This window comes from Trachurus japonicus, chromosome 24 (genome assembly GCF_045865225.1).
Source record: "Trachurus japonicus isolate A0001 chromosome 24, Traja_1.0".
In the NCBI taxonomy this organism is placed as follows: Eukaryota; Metazoa; Chordata; class Actinopteri; order Carangiformes; family Carangidae; genus Trachurus; species Trachurus japonicus.
In genome coordinates, this window is record NC_140930.1 from 9,763,978 (window position 1) to 9,791,174 (window position 27,197).

General features: G+C 41.8%; 2 protein-coding genes across 2 annotated transcripts in view; one reads left to right on the forward strand and one right to left on the reverse strand.

Annotated features, from left to right (window-relative positions):
- Positions 1-382: 382 nt before the first annotated feature.
- Positions 383-2,616, reverse strand: atp5mj (ATP synthase membrane subunit j). The gene is made up of 4 exons (XM_085770462.1): positions 2,572-2,616; positions 1,522-1,645; positions 1,224-1,244; positions 383-534 (listed from the first exon to the last, which is right to left on the reverse strand). The coding sequence occupies exons 2-4, from the start codon at positions 1,643-1,645 to the stop codon at positions 521-523; spliced, it is 159 nt and encodes a 52-aa protein (XP_085626588.1). The 5' UTR covers positions 2,572-2,616; the 3' UTR covers positions 383-520.
- A 1,544-nt stretch (positions 2,617-4,160) lies between these two features.
- syne2a (spectrin repeat containing, nuclear envelope 2a) overlaps positions 4,161-27,197 on the forward strand; it is a 95,017-nt gene continuing 71,980 nt past the window's right edge. Inside the window, 38 exon segments of the mRNA XM_085771102.1 lie at positions 4,161-4,310; positions 4,604-4,708; positions 7,218-7,279; positions 8,870-8,965; positions 9,063-9,140; positions 9,233-9,325; positions 9,893-10,089; positions 10,178-10,377; positions 10,585-10,685; positions 10,967-11,056; positions 11,858-11,971; positions 12,074-12,211; positions 12,324-12,488; positions 12,959-13,071; positions 13,200-13,368; positions 13,559-13,655; positions 13,768-13,973; positions 14,080-14,229; positions 14,850-14,987; positions 15,100-15,183; positions 15,398-15,565; positions 16,371-16,529; positions 16,617-17,327; positions 17,954-18,088; positions 18,341-18,496; positions 18,625-18,788; positions 19,667-19,994; positions 21,171-21,289; positions 21,465-21,585; positions 21,701-21,867; positions 22,831-22,981; positions 23,076-23,947; positions 24,934-25,074; positions 25,185-25,335; positions 25,460-25,618; positions 26,254-26,421; positions 26,552-26,653; positions 26,828-27,031. Of these exon segments, the coding sequence (XP_085627228.1) occupies positions 4,633-4,708; positions 7,218-7,279; positions 8,870-8,965; positions 9,063-9,140; positions 9,233-9,325; positions 9,893-10,089; positions 10,178-10,377; positions 10,585-10,685; positions 10,967-11,056; positions 11,858-11,971; positions 12,074-12,211; positions 12,324-12,488; positions 12,959-13,071; positions 13,200-13,368; positions 13,559-13,655; positions 13,768-13,973; positions 14,080-14,229; positions 14,850-14,987; positions 15,100-15,183; positions 15,398-15,565; positions 16,371-16,529; positions 16,617-17,327; positions 17,954-18,088; positions 18,341-18,496; positions 18,625-18,788; positions 19,667-19,994; positions 21,171-21,289; positions 21,465-21,585; positions 21,701-21,867; positions 22,831-22,981; positions 23,076-23,947; positions 24,934-25,074; positions 25,185-25,335; positions 25,460-25,618; positions 26,254-26,421; positions 26,552-26,653; positions 26,828-27,031 (6,543 nt within the window). The 5' untranslated portion in view covers positions 4,161-4,310; positions 4,604-4,632.

Sequence of the window (27,197 nt, forward strand, 5' to 3'; positions counted from 1 at the left end):
ATGTCCGGCTTCCAAGAATGAACCAACCACACCAACACCCACTCAATACCAAATATAGCAGTGCTGTGATTTATTTTGTCTGTTCAATTAGTTAAAGTGTAAACTCAAGCTGTGATTCACCGGCTGTTAATGGCTCACTCATCCTGTTTGACTCTCACAACAGCATATGGCAAACACTGAAATATGAAGGCGTACTATTGATACACAGAACCTGGATTGAACCAAAGAGCTTTCATTTATTAATTTTGTTCAGAGGGCCTTAGATTTATTCCCACATCTAACTTTTAATTAAAATATATAAATATATTTTTCTGTCTAGTGTACAAACAATCTCGTGTAGGATTACCGTCTTTGTGATACAAAATGACTCAGAAAATCTCAATGATATGACCAAAGATTTGGATAACAACTTTATTTGTTCCATATTAACAAAAATTATATCAAGATGGACTTCTGGACTAGCGACTGGGGCATTATTTCACAGCAGGGAAGGGGGGTTGTTGTCAGCATGGTGGAAAACTTAATGTGCAGGCTCTGCAAAAAGAGAAGACAAGAAAAAAACATTTTTAGTAAAACAGACTGGTTAAATAAAACCCTGTACAACTAAGCACAGAAAGAAAAAAGTGAATGTCTTCCAGAACCAGGTATCACCTGGACCACTACCACATCAGCCACTGACGTCCACATTAATGTCATCTGTCACTGACATCTAGGGGAAAACATATGAAACTGCAAGATATCTGACATTGCTGTTTGACTTGTCTTTTCCTGCAGCAGGTCTTCATGTTCATTGCTGCATTTTCCCCCCACAAAATAATCTTGTGTGTGGGAGAAACCTATGCTACAGAGGGTAATGACTAATGGCTTACCTAACCCCTCTAACGGCTGCTTAACGCACTTTTCTTTTCAATTTTGATGGCCTATTTAGACAACATACAGAGCAGTCAGAGCTGCTGCTATTGCTTATAATGTATGTTCTCTTTGACTGAACTCTAACCTTAAATCTTGGTTAAATTCCAATTACAAGTATATGGTCGAAGAACTTTATTTTTGTTTCGCTTAAGTTCAGATCATGAGGTAGGATGAGATCTATATAGAAAGACTTTGTGATGTAGTATTTTATTTTACAGGCAGGAGTTGCCAAAATGGACAGACTGCTCAATGATCTATCTAGTGCCCATCCCTGATTGTATAATATTATCAAAAAATGTTTGGCTACTTACTGTCCTTCACAGCCTTCTTGCCTGGAATGAAAAATAAATATTGCATTAGACACATTTATTATCACTGAGACACAATGTATTAAAATTAAGCAATGGTAGCTGCAGCTGCTTACAATCTAAGCCACAATCCACAACAGGATTGTGGCATTTTTTTCCAGCACCAATCAGTGATACTCTTAATTTATCTCTATGATAAATAAGTGCAAAGACTGGCTACTTTTCAGTGTGTTCAAAATCAGCTATATTACTGAGTGCATTTTTAACATACTGTCCTGAGTAAGTTAAGTCTTAAACTCACCCCCGTAGGAAACTTTGTAGTACAGGTATGTCATGATGCCAAGACCAACCCACATCTCCTGGTATGCCTTTGAGTAGTAAGGGCCCACCTTGGACCACCAGTTTGCAAACATACGTCCGGCCATCTGCGAGAGGAAGCATTGATGTATTGTCAAAACAATTCCTGTGCACACTCAGTCAGTATAATGGCACCATGTTGAACAGCAGTATATTGAATCTATGCCTGGGCGACAGTGGTTTGCTGTCTTATTCAGAGAAAAAACAAACTTCATTCAAAGATTTTCTGCTTTTTTGATGTGTCCATCTTACCCAACAGATCCAGCTGGAACTGTATTAATACTCTTCAGTATATTTCTTTAAGTGTTAATACAGTAGGTTGCATTCATTTTGACTGAAGCCTTAGAAACTAGTCCCTTCATTCAAACTATATTGTTGATCTTATGTAAAGGATACCTTGACCCTCAGCTGCATCAGGACGAGCTAATGACTTTGTGCAGCTGGGAAACGGTGAATAAAACAGAGGCTAAACCAGCACTACTCTGCAGTCTTTCACGTAAGTCAACTACGGCTGTTTAAAAAGACGTTGTTATTGTATTAACTTGACATGCTCAACAACTTCTCCTTGCTGACGCTAAGTTAACCTAGGAGGCTAATGCTAATGTTACTGCTAACATAAAAAATATCGTATCTAAATTACTGGTCAGTGACAGTGTGCGCATTAGGTGTATGCAAGTCAGTCAGACGGAGTTGAAAACAGTCTCACGGTTGATATCTATTCCGTACACGTGTTATCTGACAAGTTAACTACTTCAATCAATGAATGTGCTACTGACTAGCGTGTTAGCATCGTCTCTGCTGCAGTACATGGAGAACGCTCGTTAGCTTTAGCCAGAAGCTAGGTTAGCTTGCAGAGTGCACCTCCAAAAGTAGCGCTCAAAACCACGGTAAGAAGAGACGATAGCTCCATTTTATCACATCAGCGTGAGGAAAGAGATGTTTTTATGTTATAATTGAACCATACATGATGAATAAATGCCACCTTTTGTCTTACCTTTCAGTTTGTCACGCCGCTGTAGGAAGGTCAAGACAGCCGCTGCTGTTAAACGTCAAAGTCGTGGTGGAGAAGCTTCTTCTTCAACGCTCAGCTGAGTAGTGCTACATTCACGTGTTTTGTGATGCAGCGCCACCTAATGGAGGTACACGATACTTTTTTTTTTTTTTTTTTTAAATACCTGACTAAACATCTCTTGGCTCCACCTTGAGGGCTTCTTCATAAATGTCAAGACAATTATCTTTTCTCCCTTTTTTGGTTTATGAAAGCTGGATATTCACGGCGAGCCCACAGCTGCAGCCACTGAATTACTCAATACACCGTCCATATTCACTGCAGTCAACTGCATAATAGATGATGTGTGATATTGTAGCCTACTTCAATTACTTATTTCCAGTAAGAACAGTTAAATCATAGTTTATAAGTTACAGAATGAAGTGTTTCCTGATGTCTACTACAAGAAATAGTACAAAAATGCAGATTTAGTCCAGATAAATACATTAAAGTTAGAGCTTTGTCCAATCTAAAGGAAAGTTTTACCAGCTAAAAACTCAAAAAGTGTGTTGACATTAGATGTAGTGGGTCAATATGTGTTTTACATATCAAAGGTAGCCGTTTATTATAATTGGTGCTTTTACAAAAATAACCTTTTAGTGTGAAAACCCCCCTGCCTCACTTTCAATTCCAGTCGCACTCTATACTAGCTTTTAGCACGATGTTATATTACACATTTATAGACTTTCCAGGGGAAATAATTATTCCATACCGTGTTCTGCATTTGTACTGTATCTTGTTTCCAGAAGTGGGAATTTGTGGTGAGGGTGCAGCTGCTATATGGCACAGAGACTGTCCACCAGCTTTGTCTGCTCTCCATAGTGAGACAACAAACAAAACACTGGCACCACTCTAAAGGGTAAAAATGGCATTGTGCAATAAGATCTGCTGTTCACACTCCCCAGGTGAAACAAAGTAAAAATATCAAGTGAGTAGATATTTTATTTTATTTTATCCTCTAAAGGTCAGGTTTGGATATTTAAAACACCTGACCCCACCTGGCTGCTTTGAACTGTCATGAATTAACAGATTACTGTGACTCAATATAAAAAAAAAGCCTATTGTGGAAAGTGAAAACAGAATTAAATATTTACTACACTGGAGCATTGTACTGGGAAAGTGAAACTGAAACAGATTCACTAGACTGCATCACACTGAAGGTCTTTTCCCAGTCTCCTCTTCTCTGTGCCTTCATGGCAGTGGCATATAACAAAGATCCTGGAAAAGAGGACAAGCTAATATGAGTAAGTAGATATATTTTATATATGTGTCTTTGTTTGCCAGTAACAAGCTGTGCCTTGCCACCAAATCGCTCGACTCTGGGACTTGTCAGGATGTGATTACTCTCTAGGTAAAGGGTACCACGTTTATTATGTGACAGCCTGCGGGAGTGATTTGGCAGGCCGTCAGTGAAAGTGGGAGGGACTTTCCGCTGTTTTTTTGTCCTCCAGCGCTGATAGGCAAGAGGCACCTTGTTTCATTTTATGAGACCTAAAGGCCAAGTCCTATTTGAAGTCGCTTACATAGGGACAGTCACAGCCGGATCAACACAAGAGTTGTGCCAGTTGTGTGAGAGGACACAGCTGTGAGGAGCTTTTAGCCGTTCACTTGTTCACACTCTGCCGGGTCCTTCACTGCAATATGAACTCCAGTAGCTGTCAGTGGTGACTGCAGCCCCGCTACAGGTATGCTGATTTGAAAATAGGCGATATACGTAGATATCCGGCTGCAGGCACTTTCCATACAGCATGATCATTCCTCTGTCCTCTTTGTCTCAGTGTTTGCATGTATGCACTTGCCTCTGTGTGTGTGTGCGCGCAATAATGAAAGGGTGTGGATTGGCGCTTTTTTAATGTGAGTAATCAGACAGCGGGAGCAACAGGAAAAACCTTACTCTGCAGCATTTACTCTCTCTTTCATTGTTGATTTGTCCTGAGCAGATGATGTACTAATCCATGTGTCCTGAACCTTCCTAAAGGTGGATTTGGAGCCGCCGTTGGAGACGGCATGGCTTCAGGTGGCGCAGAGGAAGACGATGGAGGCATTCCATTGGACATCGACAACGTGCACATGCTCCTCCAAGGTCAGTCTATTTCTGTATTTTCATAGATGTTGTGACATGTGAGCTGTCGGAGTGGAGAATCACAGCAGAGGCCAACTATCTGAGAGCAACTACTCATCAAATACTGATTTATATTTAGGAAGCGTGTTGGGAGAATACAAGAGAAAATATGATCTTGTGGTGATTCCACTTTACTTTGCATCACTCTTAACTGTGGACGAACGCAGGACTTGGATAAGAGGCTTAAAGAAATGAGAGAGAAACTGACGCAGATGAATAACTGTCTAGAAAGTTAGCAGAAGTCAAGTGCACAGAAATGACTCGATATGAAAGTCATAAAATCTTACTGCAGTTTGTTTGTTGACGGTTTTTGTTCCTCATTTCTGGCACACACACACACACACACACACACGCCTCAGAGTGTCCTGGTGATAAGATCTAGTGTGTTTATTAAAGAAGATTGTTGCTGCTTCTTTTATTATTTTCATTTCATGTCCTATGTCTTTCATGAAATTATAATGCACAGCCAGTCTTTACAAATTTTCCATAATATCCATCTTCCTATAGTATAATGCTCCATTTAAATTCTTCCTTTTGATTTCATATAGTCTCATTCATTCATTTTACTATTAGTATCATAAAGTATGTTTTTTTAAAGTGTAATTGAGAGATTTAGTCGTTGAAATGTCCACTCCATCTAATGTGCGTCAGACTCCTTCATTTATCAGGTCATCAAGTTAACTGCTCTTTACAGTAATTACATGAGTAATTGCATCTATTGTCCTCTGGACTTTGATCATCCAATAATAAGCTTGTGTCACATAATCACAACATAAAAACTAATGTAGTGTAGATATGTAAGGATGGCTTTGATTGAAAGTTACCTATGAGTCACGGCGTTGATTTGACCTGACAAATATTTTAAGATCAACGATGCTTTCAGTTTTATCACCACAAATATTTCAGCTTTGGTTCATGGAAGTTTACAGCTCATTTAATGAAAAGTTGAATCTTTGATGCACAAATTAAAATAGAGTAAATCTGTATGTTCTAAAAATGTTGAAAGGTTAACATCAAGCATTGCTGTGCTGCATCAGGGAACATCTGACATAAGCTAACTGAAGATCAATATTATTTTTTTCCCCAAACAAATTAACGTACTCTCACAACATTAGATCATCTTCTTGTGATGTTTGTTCATGAGTAAACGTCTTTAAAAACCACAAGTCGATATAACCTGACAGCTGACCAGCCTGAGAGACTCAGGTAAACTGGGTGGAGTTCGGTGATTAAAAACCGAAGGAGTTTCCAGTCCTGGCAGGCTCTTACACAAACAACAGCCAGTGAGTCACAATCTGTTATAGTGAGTCTGTGAACCTGAAAGTTACTTTTCAGATAAAACAACAAGTTCCCATGTTGACTACAGACTCAGTCCGTCTTGTCTCTACTCATAGAAACCTTTGTCCTGCAGGAGATGTGGACGTATGAGTTTGTTTTACAGAACAATCATGATATTTCTGATGACATTATACAGTTATCCATGTGCTCCCATTTGATCATTAGCTGCATCTTAAAGCTTTCTGTCATTCCCATATTACTTTAAGAAGCCTCCAGGAAAGTCTTTACATTGTCATATATAGTAAAAAGGTGTGTGTTTCGTCAACAGAGGCTTAAGATCAGGTCTAGTTCCTCACAAGAGCCATGTATGTCCAAAGTCCCCTCTGTGTGTGTGTGCATATGTCTGTCAGGGAGTCCATTATGGCTCTGAGTGTGTCTCTGTGTGTATTTTCTGTGTGTATGTGTGTGTGAGAGTGAGTGTGAGCCTCAGTATCTATGTCTGTCTGTGTCTTGGAAGCCATCCCGTTGCCGGCTCGCAGCCTTACTTCAGCTTAAAGAGGAAACCTTTCACTCCAGGCGCACGAGGAAGAGGTTTCAGTAGTTTAAGAGGACAGTCTGGTTTCTTTAGCTTGTTGCACATGGGTCTGTTGACCATTGGTTGTAAGTATGGCGAGTGGAAATATCCTTCAGTTCTCTGACACTGGTGAGTAGCTTTGGACCCTGACTGCATCTGAAATCTGTTTCTGCTGCTTTAAACATTTCTGAGTTATTATGAACTTTGCAGCATCGTGTTGCACTCAGGGGAAGTCGAGTTATTTGAGCTGAAAAATAATCAACAAATGGAAATTTGGATTAACAATACTGAAGGACTGGTTGCAGTTGTCTTCCAGGGAGAGACAAATACATTTCTCCAAGTCTGTACCCTAAATCACTGTGGTTAAATATGTTTTATCATCTATAACTTTGGAAAAACATGACAGCAAACGTAAATAAACCAACAGGAGAAGAGATGAATGGACTGAGAGATCCCAGGATGCACTTCCTTAACTCATGTACAACATATCCAAAATTCACCATAGTGATCAGTTTAAATTCATATTCATGCTTTTCTTTTAATTGCTGCAAAAATGTCAAACATCTTATATGATAGCACCTCATCCTGTTGTTTTTTTTCTCTCTCTTTTCCAAACAGTGGAGCACGAACAGATTCAGAAAAGAACTTTCACCAACTGGATAAATGCTCAGCTCTCTAAGGTGAGTAAGGACAGCATGTTTGTTTATGATGCTTTTTCTTTTGAATAAATGTATATATCGGTAAATATCTAACAGATCCTGGAGCAGTGTTAATGCTTTGCACATAAAACTGACTGTCAGCATTTTTTTAATGTGTGTAGCTGTAGCATCAACTGATGTTTAAAACAAATCAAAGCCTGGTGCTTCAGCCATGTTAAAATGGTATTTGTATACTGGAGAGTACATTTGCGTGACCTTTGTAGTGTTGAGATGTGCAGGAGAGATAATGCAGGAGGGGACAGATGAGAGAAAAGTTTCCAGGTGTGTGCAGGTATGTGATATTTTCATCCTCAGCTCACACCTAATGAGGAGGCCGTCCTCTGTAATCATGGCTTCAATTTATGTTTCTTTAAGTATAGTCTGTACTGTATTTCAATCTATCTTTAATGTCTGCAATGTCATTAAAGCAGATAGAAAGTGCTCCTTGTAAAGCGGTTTGACAGTTTTAGCGCTGGGTGTTGTAACACTTGGCAACAAAAGAACATCTCTTAAACCCCGGAGAGGGCTGAAAAGTGGCGTAACGTCACACTGTGGTTTGGCTGTAAATGATCCGGAGCAAGCTGCAGCGTGCAACGTGCTGACTCACTGGTCAGACGGCGAGGTGAGGTGAAGCGAAGCGAAGCGGCTCGCCCTGGATCTCTACGGAGAGAGAGAGAGAGACCTTGAGCTGCTTGTGACATTCGTCTGGGAGTATAAATAGTTCTTCAGCGCAGCAGAGCAGCACGAAATCTGAACCCGGCCGCCCCGTCATAACCTCATGTCCATATGAATGCACTCCAACGCCAAAATCACCCGTTCATAACTTTCCATCTGTTACACCAATCTGACTTTTCCTAACAGACGACAGTATCTTTATGTCTACATAACAGGCCTGTCTTCACTGTTGGGACTTGTCCCTGAATCTCAATTTGGGTTTTAGTTCAACAGAGAGTTTGTGCTGTTAAGACATTTGTCACTGTCCAACAAATCTATAAGCACAGTATTTTTCTAATTGTAATAAAAGCACAAGACAAGTTCAAGTTGACTGAAAAAACTCCTACATTACACTTGTAGTTATGTTTTTACTTTGGTTTACTAAAGAGTAAACTTTTCAGAAACTTTCCCATCAGCCTTTTTACCATGTGACCCCTTGATGCCCGGATGAACTTCCTGTTTTGTCCAAAAATGACGCTGCAAATTTCCATCCACACCATGACCTAGGATCATTCACATAACCCTTTGTCGTTGTTTGACATTTGTGTGCCAAATGATTGTGGTGTGATTGATTAAGAGTTAATGGATGTCATGTCGCACATTGGACATATTGGGGTGGATGATCTCATGGAGGAAAAAATAAAACAAGCACAAACAAATAAAATAAAATAGCTCTGATTTAAACTCTGTTACAGTACTTCCTTTTTTGAGGTTTAATGAAAACTAATGAGAACAGTTACCGTGCATTTGCCATGATCATCTGCTGTGATTCATGATAGAAAGAGCTGCAATAGATGCTCCTTTATTTTTCATGAATTGTGCAGCTGGATATATATGAATATTTTGTTATTGTTACAGAGATGCCCTCCCTCCTCTGTGTCAGACCTGTTCTCTGACCTCAAAGATGGGTTACGGCTGCTCGACCTGTTGGAGGTGATGAGTGGTGAGTCCATGGTGAGTTGCTCCCATATGCTTCTCATATCAGAGAGTTAAGTACTGAGTTTGGGAAAAAGCCAATATAAAACCACACAACTGTAATTTGTCTCCACAGAAAAGACAAAGAGGCCATGGGGTTTTCCAGCACAGAGCCAACATCGAGACGGCGCTCAGTCTCCTAAGGAAGAAAAAAGTACATTTTCATATTTAAAAAAAAAGGAAACTGTCATCTAAAGCTGTAGTTTGTTTTATTTTAGTAACATTTGTTGTGTTTGGTTGGTGTAGATCAAGTTGGTGAATATAAACGTGTCAGATATCATAGATGGACGACCCTCGATCATCCTCGGCCTCGTGTGGACCATCATCCTCCGCTGTCACGTGAGTGCAGATTGTAAAAGTGAACTCTACCAATGAAACGGAAGCATCAGCATCACTGATTCTTAGAAGAAATCTTAAAGGGATAGTTCAACATTTTGGCAAATTGGCCCATTGCCATAATCCCTACGGTTTTAGGAGTAGGTAAGAGACAGAGTTGTTTTCGAGGCAAATGCAGAGACTGCAGAGACTGCTTGCATGAATTTACATCAGCGGTTTTGCATGAATTTACCTCTAAAACAACTCCGTCTCGTAACGTTCTGTTATTATCTCATAGCGTGGTGAATGTGCAGGTCACAACTTGTCCACCAGAGTGTTGTGGAGTTGTTGGATTGTGTATTTGATGAGTTTGATGAGGGAAACCAAGAAATCCCATTAGCCTCCGTAGCGTAGCTCTGAGCAGCTCACGGCTCTGCCCTGCCATTCTAAAAATAGCTTGCACCAACAATTAAAGGTAACGAACTTACTGCTATCACTATAGGGATTATGGCAATGGGCCAATTTGCCAAAATGTTGAACTATCCCTTTAAATAAAGATATACTGTATTGATGAGTGATGTACTGTTTCAGATTGAGGAGCTGGCCAGCACTCTCTCCTTCAGCTCTCGTCATTCCTCCCTCGACTCTCTGGCCAGTCTGGACTCCTGCTCTGGGAGTCCCGTCCCAGGGAGTCCAGTCCCTGCAGGACGGACGTCTCCGCTCCACAGACGCTTCAAAGTATCCGCCAAGAGGGCTCTGCTCATGTGGGTCAGGGACCAATGCCAAAGGTAAGTTTCCAAAAAAATAAAAAATAAAAGTCTCTTTTATTCTCTTTAATTTCCTTATTTCATCGTCTGTCTGTGTTTCTGTCTCCAGGGTTGGCAGCGCTATCAGTGTCAAGGACTTCAAGTCGAGCTGGAGGAGTGGAGAGGCCTTCCTGGTCATCCTGTGTTCCCTCAGACCACAGCTGGTCGATCTCTCTCTGCTTCAGTCCAGAAGCAACCAGGAGAACCTGGAGGAAGCTTTTCACCTGGCTGAGAGGGAGCTGCACATCCCAAGGCTGCTGGAGCCGCAGGGTGAGGCTGATCAGACTGTACAAGCTGGTTTACAGGGACATTTGTTTAATTTCAAACAGACTATTGATATCACGTATGCTTTAAATTAACATTTACGTAGAGATATTGAATTTGATATTCACTATTACCTTTTAAGAGTGTAAATTCTTGTAGCTGCATGACAGCTCATTCAACATTTACTTTGAAAACATTTTTGTTTCACCTCAGATGTTGACGTCAGAGACCCAGAAGAGAAATCCATTATGACGTATGTGGCCCAGTTCCTGCAGTACTCCAACGACATGCCAGCGCCCGACGACCATCTGGAGGTTTGTTATCACACCCACATCTGTCACAACAGTGTCACATGTTCATATCACACCCACTGAGTAAAACAGAGAGTCATTTCTTGGGTGCTTCGTGTAACATTTAATACAAGTTAATCTACAGTCGACTGTTTCTGTCTGGATTGGATGTTTCACTAACTTTTGACCCCGTCTCTTTGTATTCCCTTTGAACTCACATTACCCCACATGAAACTGTTGGGTGTTAACCACTTCCCTGTTTCCTTGGGTTTCTCCTGCTCTGCTCTCCTCTGGTGCTGGTGTAGCTGTTTCCTCTGGATCAGCCCTCCTGCTTCTCACCTGTCAGTTTACCTGCTCTCTTCACTCCAGCTATTGCTGTCTCGTCGTTACGCCAGGTAGCCTCACACACCAAGCAAGCAAGGACATACTCCTCAAGTTAATGTTTGTAGTAGTTTGCCATGATTGAGCCAATTTCCGTTGTTGCCAAACAATGCAGTGAACTGTGACTGATATTTATAAGATGCATAGCTGTTGGTGCAGTGAACTTTTCCAGGTGTTTAAATCACTGTTCAAACACAGAGCTGTTGAGAATCACATATATTTAATGTATCAATCCAATGATTGTGCAGCTCTTAGGTTTAAGTTTATTTGTTTAGCACAAAAAAATGCATAAAACGCTGCGCAAGGAGCTGGAACGAAGTCCTAACAAACTTGTACAAAGTTCCACCCCTGTCAATAATACAAAACAAAAGACAAGCAGACAACATACATGAGCTAAACAAAAGAAAAAGACAAGAAATCAATAGCAGCAGGAGTTAAGGTACTTGAAGCAACTAACAGCAAAAAATATGTGACAAAAGCAGAGAAAATATAGTTAGAGAGCGAGTAAGGAAAGATTATTAGGTTCCTGTGGAGAGTAAAAATTCCCTCAGATTCTTTTTTAAAATGCAATGGGAGGAGATGGACATCAGTGATGAGTTTAATTCAGTCCAGAGCTAAATGCATCTGTAAGTAATGTTGAATTGATGTTTGGGAGGACTTCAAAAATAAGCTGTTATTACTAAGCCTTGTTTGATAGGAATGAATATCTGTAGTCGGAATAAAGGAATTATGAAACTAACTCTGTTATTCACCTTGGTTATCACTAATATTGCATCCAAATATAGCTTTTTACACTTTCGCTTTTGATTTTGCAGGTCTCTCCGAGCGAGCGAGCACAAGAGGCGACTTGCTGGCTGCAGCAGGCGTTTGACGAGCTGTCAGACGCACGGACAGCGACAGAGAATTCCAGCTACGCAGAAAAATATCGAGTAAGTCCAAGCACATCATCACACGGGGAGAAAAAACAATCACCGGTGTGTTGTGTTTTCATGGTGATTAAGTGATAACAAGAGCTGTGTTTGGTTCCCCAGGTGTTCCAGAGTCTGACTGGCTCCTTCACAGAGCAGAGAAGACCTGTTCTGACACTCCTCTCTGCGATCGGACGCCGCCCTGAGCTGAGTCAACAGCAGCAGGCTCTCAGGGCGGCGTGGGATCGAATGGAGGCGGAGGTGAGGGAACGGAAAATGTCTCTTCCTGATTCTCTCCCCGAGATAATAAGTGAGAAGTGTTTACACAGGATCAGACAACACACAACAATGACCAGAATCTGTGTTTTTCTAGCTGCAGAGATGCAACGCAGACCTGGACCTGAGTCTCCCTCCTCCTCTGGACTCGGTGGTGGCGTGGCTGCAGCGAGCAGAGGCGGCGCTGACGGAGGAGGGAGGGAGGGTGAGAGATCATGCAGACACGGCTAAAGCAGCAAGAGCCCAACAAGACATACTGAAGGTTAGTTTCAAGCTGCAGGACAATTCATTCACACATATCTGTTTAGGTGTGCGTAATATCCTATTGTTCTGTCTCTGTATTTCACAGTTTTTTATTATTTTACCAATTTATTTACTGTAGTTTATTCTGTGTATTTGCTATAATTCTGTTGTCTTTTTAACCATATGAAGCACTTTGTGAATCCTCTCTGTGGAAAGTGCTATTTAAATAAAATGTACTTTGTTTATTATATTTTTTTGTGTTTTAAACTGTGCTTTTAATCTGTGCTAATTGTCTGTATCTTTTTTAGTATTGTTGTACAGCACTTTGGTCAACGCTGTTGTTTTTAAAAGTGCTTTATAAATAAATTTGTATTGTATTGTATTTGTATTATAAACAGATCACACAATAATTACTGAAGATAAACACCGAAGATACATTGCCATTATATAGTTTATGCGTTTATAATCTTCTTTTCTGATTTCTTTTAGACTTTAATTATAGAGATGAGCCACCATGTTCAAATCCTCGACAACTACGAGAATGTGGATGAGTCAGGCAACGTGGTGGTGCCTCTGGAAAAGTTCGATGACATCAAAAGACGGTATGAATCTTTAGAAATCTGAAAATCTCTGATAATAACAGAATCCACAACAGCATCTTTTGTATAAATATCCTCACTGGACAACGTGTTAATACTTTCTTGTTTCTTTTTCCAATTGAAAACAACAGTGTAACTCACATCAGAGTCACAGCCAAATATCACGGGATCAAGTTGGAGTACCAGGAACATCGTCTCACTGTGCTGGACCTCCTGAACCGCATCAATGCAAAGATCCAGACCTGGAAATCTCCGTACAGGTCAAAGGAGGATGTAGAGCTGCTTCTGCAGGACTGGCATGTGAGTGGAGAAGTCACAGTGAATAACATAGAGTAAACTGGTGATAGGAAAACATGGATTTATTTTTTTGGGTTGAGGAAAATACATTACACTCTTTATAGCTAGTTTTGATAAGCTCTGATTAGAATTTGTTAACCCTGCCACTTTTGTTGTTTTGTTTTGTTTTGTTTTGTTTTGTTTTGTTATGTAGGACGCAGTGGAGCGCCAAGGCGTGCTGCTGATTCTGATGGACTCTGTCCAAAACATGAAGCAGAAGGCCAACGCTTACACCAGCAAAGCAGCGCTAAGTACGAGCTGACTGTTTGTCAGAGATAAGAACGAATAAAGTCCGAGTTTAATCTTTCCACGCCATAAAGTTAAAAGGTTGCACTTGACTTTGTGTCGCTCTTCGCTCCCCAGGTGAGGACTCCCAGCTGGTGAATCGACAGGTGAAAGAAGCAGAACGCGAAGCCGAGTCGGTGGCACGAGCTGTGCCGGCTGCGAGGGAGACGATGCAGAGGGTTCTGTCAGCGTGGGAGCTTTTCAACAAGTGTCTCACGTCGCTACAAATATGGCTGACACAGATCAAAGAGGCACAAACAGAGTCTCCTGCTGCAGGGTCACAGGTAATAAATAATCTGTACGACTCTTATTATGAAGGACGGTGTTAATGAAGCTACCACAACAATATGCTATATGCTATAACAACATGCTTTATTTTGGTTACTGCAGGAGCTGAGTGAGTGGGCAGAGTGTCAGGCCAAGTTAAACGAGGTGGGGAACTTTCTCACCGAAGTGACTGAACCTTCAACCAGCCGAACTCTGGCCGAACAACTCAGCAAGGTCAACATACAGTGGGCCAAATATGGGAAGACAAAGTTTGTAAGTGGACTTATTAATTAATTCTCATTCTTCTCTTTTCACAGAAGTTGTTGTGACAAAACAAAATGTGACATGAATACATACAGGATAAAAGGACATGCACAGGCTGCCAGATATGAGATGTCAAAAACAACAGAAAGAAAATAAAAAACAAAAAATCTAAAAGAAAAAGAAAAAGAAAAAAGAAAAGATGACAACAATAGTTGAACCACTAATAGAGATACTGTTAACAATAATAGAAATCATACATCAACACTTAAACATAACTACTTCCATGTCCGTATGTAAACAAACAGGAGTACAAAACCTAAACAGATCCTATATCAGAGGCACGGTGAAATATTTGAAAGAAAAAATAAAAATGAATGAATGAATGACTGAATAAATATAAATATAAGTTAGATCAATAAGTAAGATTATACCAAGGATCTGAAAATAACACAACCAAACAAAATAACAAAAAAAACTATATATATATACATAAAGATAGACAAAAGGAGTGCCACATCCCCAGATATCCTCCCATCCACAGGACCCAAAGGACGGAACAGAAATGAATTAAAATAAAGACTTTAAAGTGGAGGCGGCATCATCCAAAAATGACACGTGTCTTTTCTTAGGAAGTGTCATCGGAGGCCATCGCCGGCCCAGTGGCTCTGCAGCTGGTGGATTCACTGACCCAGGAGGCCAACCTGCTGCTGAGACAACCACTAGACGTGTCCTCTGTCCCGCTGAAGGCCAACAGACAGAAACTACAGGTTGGAGAACTCACACACGTGACGTTTTACTAAATCTTTCCATGCCTGATCTATCTATTCTGATTCTATCCTTTTCCCGCTTACTGTGTTTACTTTTGTTTTCATTTGTCAGTCACTGTGTAAAAAGATGGCAGAAGTGGAGTCATCTCTCAGTTCATCTCTAGCCATACAAACCCGCCAGCAAACTCTCCTGCAGGTACTCTCCTGTAACAAAGTGTGTGATGCTGCAGGCTAACGGACCAAATCCTGGCTTAACCCAGTGTGAAGTCAAGCTTTATCAAACCAGCACGCAACCAACTTTCCGTAAAGACTGGAAAGAAACGCTGAGATTACTGTAATACTATTATTATTATCCTGCATGTGCCTGTTGTTACTGTAAGGCTGAGGGTCTCCTTGTGTATTTATGGCAGACGCTGGTTGAAGCGGAGCGAGCCTGTGGGGAGCTTCAGCGGGCTGCGTCCAGACTGGAGGGCCGCCTGGCCGAGCTGGACCACTGGAGCACAGACGCCCTGGACTGTGACCAGCGCCTGAAGGACAATGAGCACAGACGAGGCCCCGCACTGGAGTCAGCAGCCAAAGTCAGCACGCCACAACGTCACGCTCCTTCCATTTAAACACATCCACTAGATGTAGAGCATTACAATTCACAAATAGCCGTTACTTGACTGTTCTTTTTTTTTAATAAATAGTATAGTAATAGTAATAATAATAGCTTTAAATAATAATAATAATACATTTTATTTGTAAGCGCTTTTAGAAAATCCTCAAAGACATTTAAAATCATACACATTTAAATTATATATAAAAAGCTAATTTAAAAAGGTGAGTTTTGAGCATGGTCATTATTCAATTTTAATTTTATAAAAAGAGATACAAGAACGTAGATAGACAGACAGACAGGCAGGCAGGCAGACAGACAGACAGACAGACAGATAGACAGACAGACAGACAGACAGATAGACAGACAGACAGACAGACAGATAGGTAGGTAGGTAGATAGATAGATAGATAGATAGATAGACAGACTTTACTACTACTTAGACTACTTTAATAATTCCTCACAGGAAATTATGGTTGTTACAGCAGCATTCACATGTCATTCATAGCAACAATGAAATATACAAGTAGAAATGCAAAAATACTTAATAACTAACTAACTAAATAAATATAAACAACAGAGAACTGTGCAAAATGATACATAAGAATTAGAATTAGAAGAATTAAGATCTATAATTCAAATTTTTTTTCACTTTCAGTCTCCATGTTTGAACTTAGGTGCTCCTGGTGTTTTCATATTGTGTTTATCAGTGTTAACTTGTAGAAGATAAACTTAAACAATGCAGTATACAGTATACTTAATACAAGGTTGATAATTATTTCTAGGGGCTGATTTCTCGAGGGTTGCAGCTGGAGGACCAGGTTCTAATGGAGGGACGGGATCTGCAGGACTTTGTTGCGCGGATGCAGAGGACGTCTCCTCTGCAGCACCTCAGCACCGCTGCGATGCAGAGCAGGGTGTCAGAGGCCGTCTCCAACTGCCAGGTGAGTTCAGCAAACGTTTGGTTAACCTTCTTCAGTTCCCCAACAGTCACTCATATTTATTTGATCTGTATATTTTCCATTTCTTAGGAGATTCGTCGACTCTTTGTTTCCCTTGGGTACATGGATGAACCGGCCCGTCAGACCCAGATACAGCCAGAGACCGGATTACTTGTTGTGGCCAGAACCAAACTTGTAGACCAGACTGGGAGTGTCAAGCTGCAAACCCAGGACCCAGGTCAACATTCACCTCTTACTCCATCTCCTACGCCTCAACAAAGGAGCAGAGATCTCCAGAGTTTCCCTCAAAACCAACACAGGAAGCCACAGGATGAAAGAACCGTTGTCAAAGTCAAAATGCTGCCGCCACCTTTGAGAGAACCAGTACCACATTTCCCTTCCTCTCCTGGTCAGAGTGTAGAAGAAGTTGGATCTAAACCAATGATGCAAACTTCAAGTCCAAGCCAACGAGATCGACCTTCACCATCTTCGACTCAAACTGGGCCACCGCCTCAGAAAATTCTGGCTCTGTCCAAAGATGTCACAAATCCAGTAGCAGAGGGAAAGGAACAAACTCCCAAATCCAAATCCAGAATAAGATTTCAACCAAAACCTCCACAGGTCAATACAATATCTCAAAAGCCACCGGTCGTGGTCCGCAGCGAAGTTCACTCAAGAGCCCAGTCGATGGCGAGAAGCCGGCTGGAGAAGGCCAGAGTGCAGCTGCATGTTCGCATCCAACAAGCCATCAAGTTATTTGGTGGCAAAGAGATTTCAGAGTCGCAGGCCAAGAAGAAACAGGTACAGTTTCAAATGTTAATCAAAGTTAAAGTTTTATGTTGATGATGTTACTTTATGTTTTAGCATCATTTGCTAAAAAATACACTTGTCCATTTGTCGATAAGTGTGAGTTCTTTGTTGCTTGTTGCAGAAGCTTGGCTTTGTTTAAGTCCTGCTTCAAATGCAACGACACCCAGACCCTCCAAATCCTACTTTTAAAGGAATAGTTCACCAAAAATGAAATTCAGTCATTAGTGACTGATCCGGAGTAGTTTTTTATTCCTCAAAGTGCATCTGGAGACCCGGGAGGGGGGTTCGTAGTCCATCGAAAACTGTATGAGAGTTAATAGGGCCTGAGACAAAAACGTCCATAAAACTACACAAAAACCCTCTAATATTCCTCATTACTGCTCGTCCGCGGCAATCCAAGTGTCCTGAAGGGACATAGTCCAGAGTTTACCCGAAACAACGTCACTTAGGCAAGTCTGGTCACGTCCGCATGAAAAAAATGAAATTTTTTGGTGAACTATCCCTTTCATTTCAGAATCACACACATGCATCAAAGGTCTGTGGTGTTTTGCTTTGTGTTGCTACCAGTTGTGTTTGTGTACGTGCTGGTCCAGCTCTGTGTGTGTCTCTCTGTGCAGCGGGCTTTAAAGATTCTGCAGCCCGTCATCCTCGACGAGTTCCTGGCTGCAGTGGAGGGTTATGGGGCCTTCTGCTCCGGGGCCCAGCTCCAGGACTTGATGCTCCTCTCTGACTCAGTCAGGAAGCAGTGGGAGGTAAAACACTGATGAGCCTCAGCAAAGATTAAGTCAAAGAACTGACAAAGCTGTTTCTGTTTTGATATCATTTTTTCTACAAAAGTGGAGGTCAATAGATCTTGTTTGGGGATTTGTTTTAACACTGGTTTAACATTTTCTGGTGTTTCAGGTTTCAGGTTACTCTAATATCTTATCAAATTACCTTCTATTAAATCACAACAACTAATATTTCCTCAGAACCACTTTAAACAGCTCTCTACCTGTTTTCAGGACGTCTGCAGTGAAATGGCTGCCTTCGTTCCCGTCTTATGGTCTAAGCTCAGAGAAGGAAAGCAGCCATTTTCTGTTGTGCAAAGTGAAACGCATGCTAACGCTCTCCACGAAGTTACTGACCAGACTAACCATGAGGCTTTGCGGCAACAACAGGTACTTTGCCTAATAACCCTGTAACATTACTGTGTGGTAGCTTGTCTGATTTTGACCTTATAGCCAGAAGTTGTACTGTATAGACTAGAGTGTTTTATTCCAGAGGTTGACGTTACGACCCCACACAGGTGGTCACGGACGGAGCTGTGTCTGTTGAGGAGCGGGCTGAGTCGCTGCGAGAGCTGTGTGACACTGTGACACCAGGTCAGTCACCCTGGATGGCAACGGAGCAGCTGAAGGAGGCAGATGAAACACAAGAGACCGGCGCCACCGTGCTCCCAGCGGACAGGTAGTACAAATCAGATTGTTTAATGAAATTTAATGAAAATACATCTGATACAGACTCAAGATAATGACAACATACTCCCCAGACCCATCCGTATCTGCACACACCTCCCAACTTTCAAGACCTTAGCTTTTAACCTTAGAATTAGTTTTTAATATATAATTTTGTGTGTTTTATACTGTTTTATTGCTGTTTTTAATTGTATTTCACTCTGGCTTTGCTCTATTTTATGATTTTTAAGTGTAAAGAATCTTTGAGCATTTGTAAAATTATTATTATACAAAAGAACAAAACCGTTAAAAACCTCAATAATCCATACATCACTTAAATACATGTAACAAAATAATCCAAAAATAATCTCCCACATACCTCAAAAAAAAAATAAAAAAATCTGTAAAATTCATAACCTTGCTTTATAATTATATGAAAAGTCCTTATTTGACCCTATTTATCTAGTCTATTTAGTCTAAGTGTAAAAATGTATTTTATTTTGTCAGAACGACATATTTTTGGTCGGAGTTTTAATGAGTTCCCTCTTAGTTCATACAGTACCTATTATTCCAGAAACTGACAACAGGCTCTAAGTATAAAAAAAACAAAAAACAAATGTCTTCACAAGCAAGGGTAAAAATTCACATCAGATTTGAGTTAAACAAATTGAAATTTAGGGAGCAATAAAACAAAATGTAGTGCATATATCCTTACGTCAATATTCACTGTACAGCATCCATGCATCATTGAATTGAAGCAGACCGTGTATTCATAACAATTGTCACTGTGTAATCCTCTATTCTAAGTCTATTAATCTTAATGAGAAGCCTGTTGCTCTGGTTCCGACTGCCTGACCCTGACCCCCTCCTGTTGAACATTTCTTAACTCGGCAGGGGACGGCAGCTTGGGGGAAACACCCCGCCGAGATCGACTGGCGTGTCGGCCGACGCACGACCGAGCAGCAGTCTGCCACAGAAACAGAGCGCGGACAAGCCACAACAAGACCTCTCACCTGCGGCGGGCTCGGTGCCACTTCACGGTGACGTCCTGCCGGCGGGACCTCGGGACGTCCCGACAGAGAGGAAGGAGCAGCTGACGCAGCAGAGAGGATCTGTGCCGGGGAAAATTAAAAAGTCTGCGCTCCGAGCCCAAGAGCAGCGACTGACGGCTCGTTTGCTGAACGTCACAGGGAGCAACCAGCAAGCACAAGCTCAGATACAGGTATGACCACCACATCATCATCATCTCCAGATATTCTAGTACTTAGTGTGCTCCAAGCTGCATGTTTGAATGTTTAAAGAGCTTTAATATCATGCAGTGTGAAGTGAAACTAATTAAATAGCATCTTAAATGTATGTGATCAGGGTGGACATGGTTACAGTGATAACTTAGGAGTACATTTTTTCATTTGTAACACTCATTCACTGATTTTGAAGACTTTTAGGGTTGATGCTTTTAATTTGAATTCCTACTGTCTTTATTTAAACATCACAAGTTTTAAATTGTTTTTATTTATTTATTTATTTATTTTGTAGTTTGACATTTCCAGTGTTCTCACTCAGTGTTTGACACTCAGTTACTGTATGTAATATGCTACACTTTTCCCTGTTTGCACCAAACTATAACACACTTAAGTTTACGTTTAAGTTTAATTTATTTATATAGCACCTTAAAAGCAAAGAGCATTTGCACCAAAGTGCTTCACAGTCAACAAGTCACATATGAAAAAACCAACATCAATACAATGCAGCAACATCATATACATCAATTCATCAAAAGAAGAGATAAAAATGATTAAATCCCGGTTTTACTTAAAGCGATTATTTGTTTCTAGGAAAGGAGGAGAAAGCCTCACAGTCACAACTTGAATGCAATAAAACTTGGAAATGTGTGTTTTTCCACATGTGGCCTTCTTCTGAAGAAGGCAAAAATGATACGCATTTTGCAGGTTTTAACCTTTCTTGGACGTCTACCTAAAATCCAGAACTGCACAAGAAATAAATACACTTTTCCGTCACTTTTTCATATTTTCTTTACCTTAAACATTGTGCATCTGCAGCTTTGAATTTAATATGATACAGGTTTTTAAAGCTCAATTTCTCTCAGAGGGGTTACCATACCAGCAAACCAATGATCTTCAATACAATTACACAAGGTGAAAAACACAAGTATATCAGCATGTTTATGTTGCACGTTAATCAGCCTTAAACAAATCCTATTTACCTTATACATTCAGTTTAAAGTGTTCTTTCCTGTTCAGCCGTCTCATTGGCTGTGACTGACACTTGGACGCCACAGCACCAGGTGTCGGACACTAATCCTCAGTAATGGGATCAACCTGCCGCTCCATCTTTTTACCCTGCTCTTCTGTCACTGTGTTGCTCTCCCATCTCCCAGGCGGTTGTCAGGGGCGACACCGTGGAGACCAAGCAGGAGGCAGAGTGGACCGTCATCCCAGAGGCAGTGGCCCAACCTCAGGGGGAGCTCCGCTTCTCTGGACAGGAAGCACTGGAAAGGTATGGGCTCGTGTCTCGGAGCTGACATCTTGTTTAAAGTCACAGAGAAACATAATCTGAAATTTAAATCTGTTGTTTCTTCATGTCACACTTTTATCAGCAGGATCTGTTCCCACGTAGCCTTTCAGCCTCAGAAAATGTTTTCCTAAAGCAAAGTGTAAATTTTTCACTGCAGGTACAGGAAGTCCTGCCTGGTGTTTAAGTCTCAGCTCCAGAAGAATGAGCAACATTTGCAGGAGTTTAACCCGGAGCCAGTCACCATTGCTGCCCTGCAGAACCAGAAGGAGCGACTGCAGGCGAGTGCAAGCATCGCTCATGTTACTTCACCCTCCTTTGTGGTGCATCAACAGTTCAGACAATAAATAATACTCTAGTTCGTCCTTGTAAACATGTGTCTTCTTCCTCATGCAGGCTGTAAAGCAGGAGACAGATGCACTATGGCTTGAGGTAGAGCCCCGGTACGTCCAGCTGTCCCAGCCCCCCCACCTGATGACCAGGGACGACCTGAGTGAAGCGGAGAGAGACTGGGAGCAGCTGAGCCGGTGGTGCAGAGGCCAGCAGATGTGTCTACAGAACAGGTACAGTTCAACAGCTCCCAGATGAAATAAAAGCAGTGACCCCCCCCCTTTCTCTCTCTCCCCCCGTCCGTCATTTTACATGAAGCGGTGCGGGAGAAGCGGTCGGTACCGCGGCGGCCAGATGATCGTTTTGAATCATTGACTGAAAAAAAAAAAATGAAATCGCGGACCGGAGAATATTGGAACGGTACCGCTTCTCATCAGCGCAGCAGTCCTCATCAGGGAATGAGAGACATCTGAGCGAGGAAGTCTCCTCTCCCGGCGCAAAACCACGTCAATATTCTCCGGTAGCTTCTCATCAGTCCATACCGTGCAGTTTGTGCTGCTCTTCAGTTTCACTTGTTTTTTTATTTGGCTGTAGGAGTCCATGTATCTCCTTCTGCCACAGTAAAAAAGGAACATTTACATTTTTTCAGGCAAGATGAGAGTCTCAGAAACTTCAGAATCAATGCCCGACCCCATCCCTATTCCCAATGTCAACATTGGCACATGTACCTGTAGTGAAAACCACACCCTCTCCCCGCGACGGCTGTGGAGTGGACGTGGTTTACACATCTTATTTGCATTTCAAGGTGCAGACACAGAAATGGCTCGTTCGCAGGAGAGCTCTGGAGAGCCACTTTTAGATTGCTGAGATGTAGAGCTGCAGATTGATTTGGGGACAATACACTACGAATACAATATGGTTGGACAACTTAGACCCATGTGAAATGGTTGAAAAACAGCATAATATGGGACCTTTAAAAGATGGGGAAATGGTTGTCATATAAGGAGAGACTTGATTTTATATCATTGTATACAGGCTCTGCTCTTGATGATTGTTTTTGTTTGCTTCATCTTTCATACTCCGTAATCCAGAGGTGATTGTCTTGCAATGTATTGTTAATATTGATAACTAAAATAAACAAATAAAAATTGTTAAAAAAGAAATTAAAAAGTTGATTTTACTGTGGATTCTGTCAGGATGACGTCTCTTGAGAAATCTGCCGCCCTGATGGAGTCTGCAGACGATACGATCGCGCTGATCTCACAGAAACTGAACGGCATCATCGGACAGTCTGTGGACATCTCCTCCTTCACCTTGACTGATCCTAGTCTGCTTCCTGGCTTAAAGGTAAATCTTTGCTTTGTTCAAACAGTCAGCACTCGAGTTATGAGAGTGAACTGTGCAAACATTTGGTTTTATTAATCCCTGATGTGTTACTCAGGAGATGGACGACAGGCTTCAGTCTGGAATGAGAAAAATAGCAAAACACACCAGCGAGGAGGAAAAACAACACCCAGAAGCCACATCCCTCCACCAAGCTCTCCACACCAGTGTCAGTCACCTCAAGCAGCTGAGACAGCAGCTGGAGAAGGTTCAGTTCGCTGCCCAGTCCGTGGATCGCTTCCTGGCCACAGCGAGGGAAGTCAAGGCCCAGATCCAGGACGAAAGCGGGCAGCAGAATGAGGCGGAGCGGGAGCAGGAACAGGAGAGGCGTTCCTCTCAGGCAGCGATCCAGCAGAGGTTGCAGACGGCTGCAGACCAATGTGACAGCGATTTAAAGACAGCAGGGATGTCTCTCAGCATGGACGGTGCAGCTGTATCGTGCCGGGATGTGGTGACATCGTTGTCCAAACACACTGTGGACGTGGAGGAGAAGCTGAAGCAAAGGGAGAGAGAAGATGAGATAAATCTAACGGGAACGGAGCAAATGCAAAGAAATGAAGAGTTGAATCCCGTGGAGATACGTCAGACAAACACCGGGGATGATTCGCTACAGCATGGAGGAGCACAGGAGCAGCAGCAGCATCCTCCTCCTCCTTCACGTGGGGCGCAAGAGGAGGCCAAAAGGAGGAGGCTGGATGGAGATAATGACACAAAGAGCCAAAAGGAGGAAGAAGAGCACAAGGCTCAAACATGGAAGTCTGAAGGGGAAAGCAAAGTCCCGAGAAGAAGAAGCGGCCAGAAGAAAGAGGGTGAGGGGAAGGAGAGCTCGGTCCAGAGGAGAGCTGCCCTGTTAGTGGCACTGAGGGAGATCAGAGGAGCAGCGGAGCGTCTGGGGCTGCACGAGCTCACCCTGCCGGCTCTGCAGCAGAGGTACAGCGATATCAGATTAATGTTGAGTTGACTACACTTGGATTATTAAAATGGTGTTAAGTAACTAAATAAACTTTAAGATAGATAGATTGATGTTTTTCCTGGCCAGTGGAACCTTATGGCGTTTGCCTGATGGCAGCAGCTGGAAGCAGTGGTGGAGGGGGTGAGAAGAGTCTTCTGTGATCAGGGTGGCCTTCCTGATCACAGACCGGCTGTACAGTTCTGAGAGGGGGGTTTGTGGTGCTCCAATGATTTTGCTGGCCTGGTTAACTGTGCGGGAAAGTTTGGTCTTGTGTTTGGATGAGAGGAGGCTGTACCAGGAAGAGATGTTGAAGAAGAGTAGGGATTCAATGAGGGACTGGTAGACCAGAGTTAAAACATGTGTGCTGACGTTGAAAGTCCTTAATTTCCTCAGCAGGTAGAGAGTTGTCAGTTGTGATTTTTTAAAAATGGTGTCTGCATGCTGAGAGAGGGAGAGGCAGTTGTCCAGATCAGTTCCAAGGTATTTAAAAGACTCAACCTGCTCCACCAGCTGACCCTGGATGCTGAGTGGTTTAAAAAGAGCGGTTGCTGACTCCCTTCTGCCCCCACAGCACAGCTCTTTGGTCTTCTGGACATTTAGCTCAAGACAAAGCTGGTTATTCAATTTATTTAAAGTGGGACAATGCAAGTTCATGAACGAAACAAAATCGTAAACAAGCCGGATTGTAGCCACAGGCTAATTTCCATCTGCTGTCCCATACATAGATGTTCCCTGGTACAAAAATTATCATTTTCTATGATTGTTTGTTAGATGAATAAACATCTTACATAGCAACTACTCTTAAGGAAATAACAAAATCCAAGGCACCAAGTTTTTTTTTCTGTTTTTTATTGCACATTTCACCAAAGATTTTGCTTCAGACCTATTTTAGATTATGTGGGATACTGACTCGAGTCTCCACTGTGATGATCCGGCGCACTAATGATAATTTCTTCCTCCTCAGGAGCCGGGCTTTGACAGAGCTGGAGAGTCGTCTTGCTGGCCTCCTCTCTGAGTTTCAGCACAAACAAGATGGCTCCTCATCAGGATCCTGTGACGAGGTGCAGGACGTTTGGGAGGAGACAACTAAAGCTGTGACTGAACGGTAAAGACAAGAACAATGTTTAATTATCAACAAGCCTCTGTCTGTTGTGCAAGTTGTGCTAAGTTGCTGCATTTGTTTTGTGTACATGTTGTGTTATTGATCCCGTACAGGCTGGAGCAGTGTTGTGTCCTGACTGAGCTGCTGAAGAGGTTTCAGTCTGTTCGTGGTGAACTGACGGGGACTCTGCAGAGAGCAGAAAGCACCATCAGTGAACAAGCCTCCTACATGGGCAAAGACAACCTGCAGAGATTCCACACTAAGGTACAACATAAAGGAAACATGCAGTAGACATGAAATCATCCTTTTTTCTCTGTGCAAGTGTTGGATCTTTTTGTGCTGACACTCATATATAGATATCTGTGTACATGTATGTATGTCTTCTCAGGTTCAGCAGAGAAAAGCAGAGCTGAACAGCCTCGGCGACGGCATCGAGGAGCTCCGCAGCGTCTGCAGGCAGCTTCACTCTCATCTGCGTCAGATCCCAGGATGCACTGTCGTCCCGTTTGAGAGTGAAGCTGATTCTCTGATGGACAGCTGGCTGGATGTGAGTTTAGTAGCTTTATACATGATGGAAGAAATATAAGAATCAGAATCAGGAAAACCTTTATTGTCCCTTGCAAAAAGCAGTGGAAATTTCTTCTTTTTTTATAATAATTTTTTTAATGGAAACAGGCAATAACATACAGAATTTATAAACTGACAATACACTGACCAAAAACAGACAAACAGAAAAGAAAGGACAGAGCAGACCTGACAACATAATAAAACAGGACCAAAACAGGACAGACATGTAAAAAAGAAAGACAAAAAGGGATGTGAAACCGCTAAAATTAAATTAACTGTAACTATTTAATATACATTTACTAAAACGTAAGTTTTTCCCATTTTTTGTTATGCATTTCTACCTTATCTTGATTTGTTGCAATAATTTTTTCCAAAAGAAATTGTTGTCACACTTTATTTCTAAAGAAATTCATCTTTGACATGCTCACAGATGTGCATAGAATAAAAAAACACAAGTTAAAAACACAGTTTAGACTTAAAACAACAATACAGAATGATTTCTTGCATATTTCCTGCAGATCAAACCCTCTGTTTTAAGGAGGAATTTACTATACCTTTGTTTTATGAGTGAGTGTTAATGTGTGTGAATGATGAAGTGAACTTTCATCCTTACAGATATCAGAACGGACCGATTCCCACCTTGAAAACTTGCACCTCGGTCTGACTCTGTGGGATGGAGTCCTCCAGCTGGGAGCGGAGGTGGAGAGCTGGACTGAGAAGAAACTCGCAGTGTTTGCTCAGACTCCATCCTTTCAGTCAGAGGAGGACATCAAGACACTGCAGGTGAGACTCAGATCCCTTGTATCGCTCTGTAACATATAGTTTCAGACTTCTCCTATGGGAAGTTAAATGATCTCCAGGTTTCTACAGCTGCTTTGAATAATGATAACTTATTCCTCCTGTCTGTCTCCAGAACGAGATCGTGGCCCAAGAGAAGAGTGTGGAGCGTTTCCACCACAGAGCCACTGAGATTCAGTCACTGCTTCAAAGCACAGAGCCCCCGCTGGAGCTGCAGGTATAACACACAGCCGCTGATTCAGGGTGTGGGCGTTTCAGGCTGAAGTAAAGCTTCCAGGACGCAGCAGATAATGACTGAACTGATTATTTCAACTGATGTGATGCCGCTATCACACACCTCACACTGCTATTTGCGATTAAATTAGATCTTGGTTAATTTTGTTTCATCTAGGTGGCGGAGACCCAGATGAGGAAGAAAATAGAGCAGCTGAAGGAGCTTGGATCTGAAGCTGAGGATGTTTACAGGCAGATGGTGGCTGCTAAGGGACAAATTACTGCCAGGATGACTGAGTGCTCCAACTCCCTCCAGAAGATCCAAGACTCCCTCCTCACTCTCGGTGGTTCAGATGTTGCAGCAGTCCTTGCAAAACTCAAAGTAAGCTTTAAGTAGTTATGTCAGAAAGAAATTCTTAATTTGTTTTTAAGAATATTTGTATTAATTATACTAAAATTATACCATATTATTCTACTGGATCTTATGCTATACAGTATTCATATCCAAGATGTTCCATCTATGATTGTTGGAAGCAATTAAGTGAAAA

Coding starts and splice junctions, on each gene's coding strand:
- atp5mj (XM_085770462.1), bottom strand. CDS start 1,645: ATGGCCGGACGTATGTTTGCAAACTGGTGGTCCAAGGTGGGCCCTTAC. Junction 1,245..1,521: donor CTACAAAGTTTCCTACGGGG/GTGAGTTTAAGA, acceptor TTTTCATTCCAG/GCAAGAAGGCTGTGAAGGAC.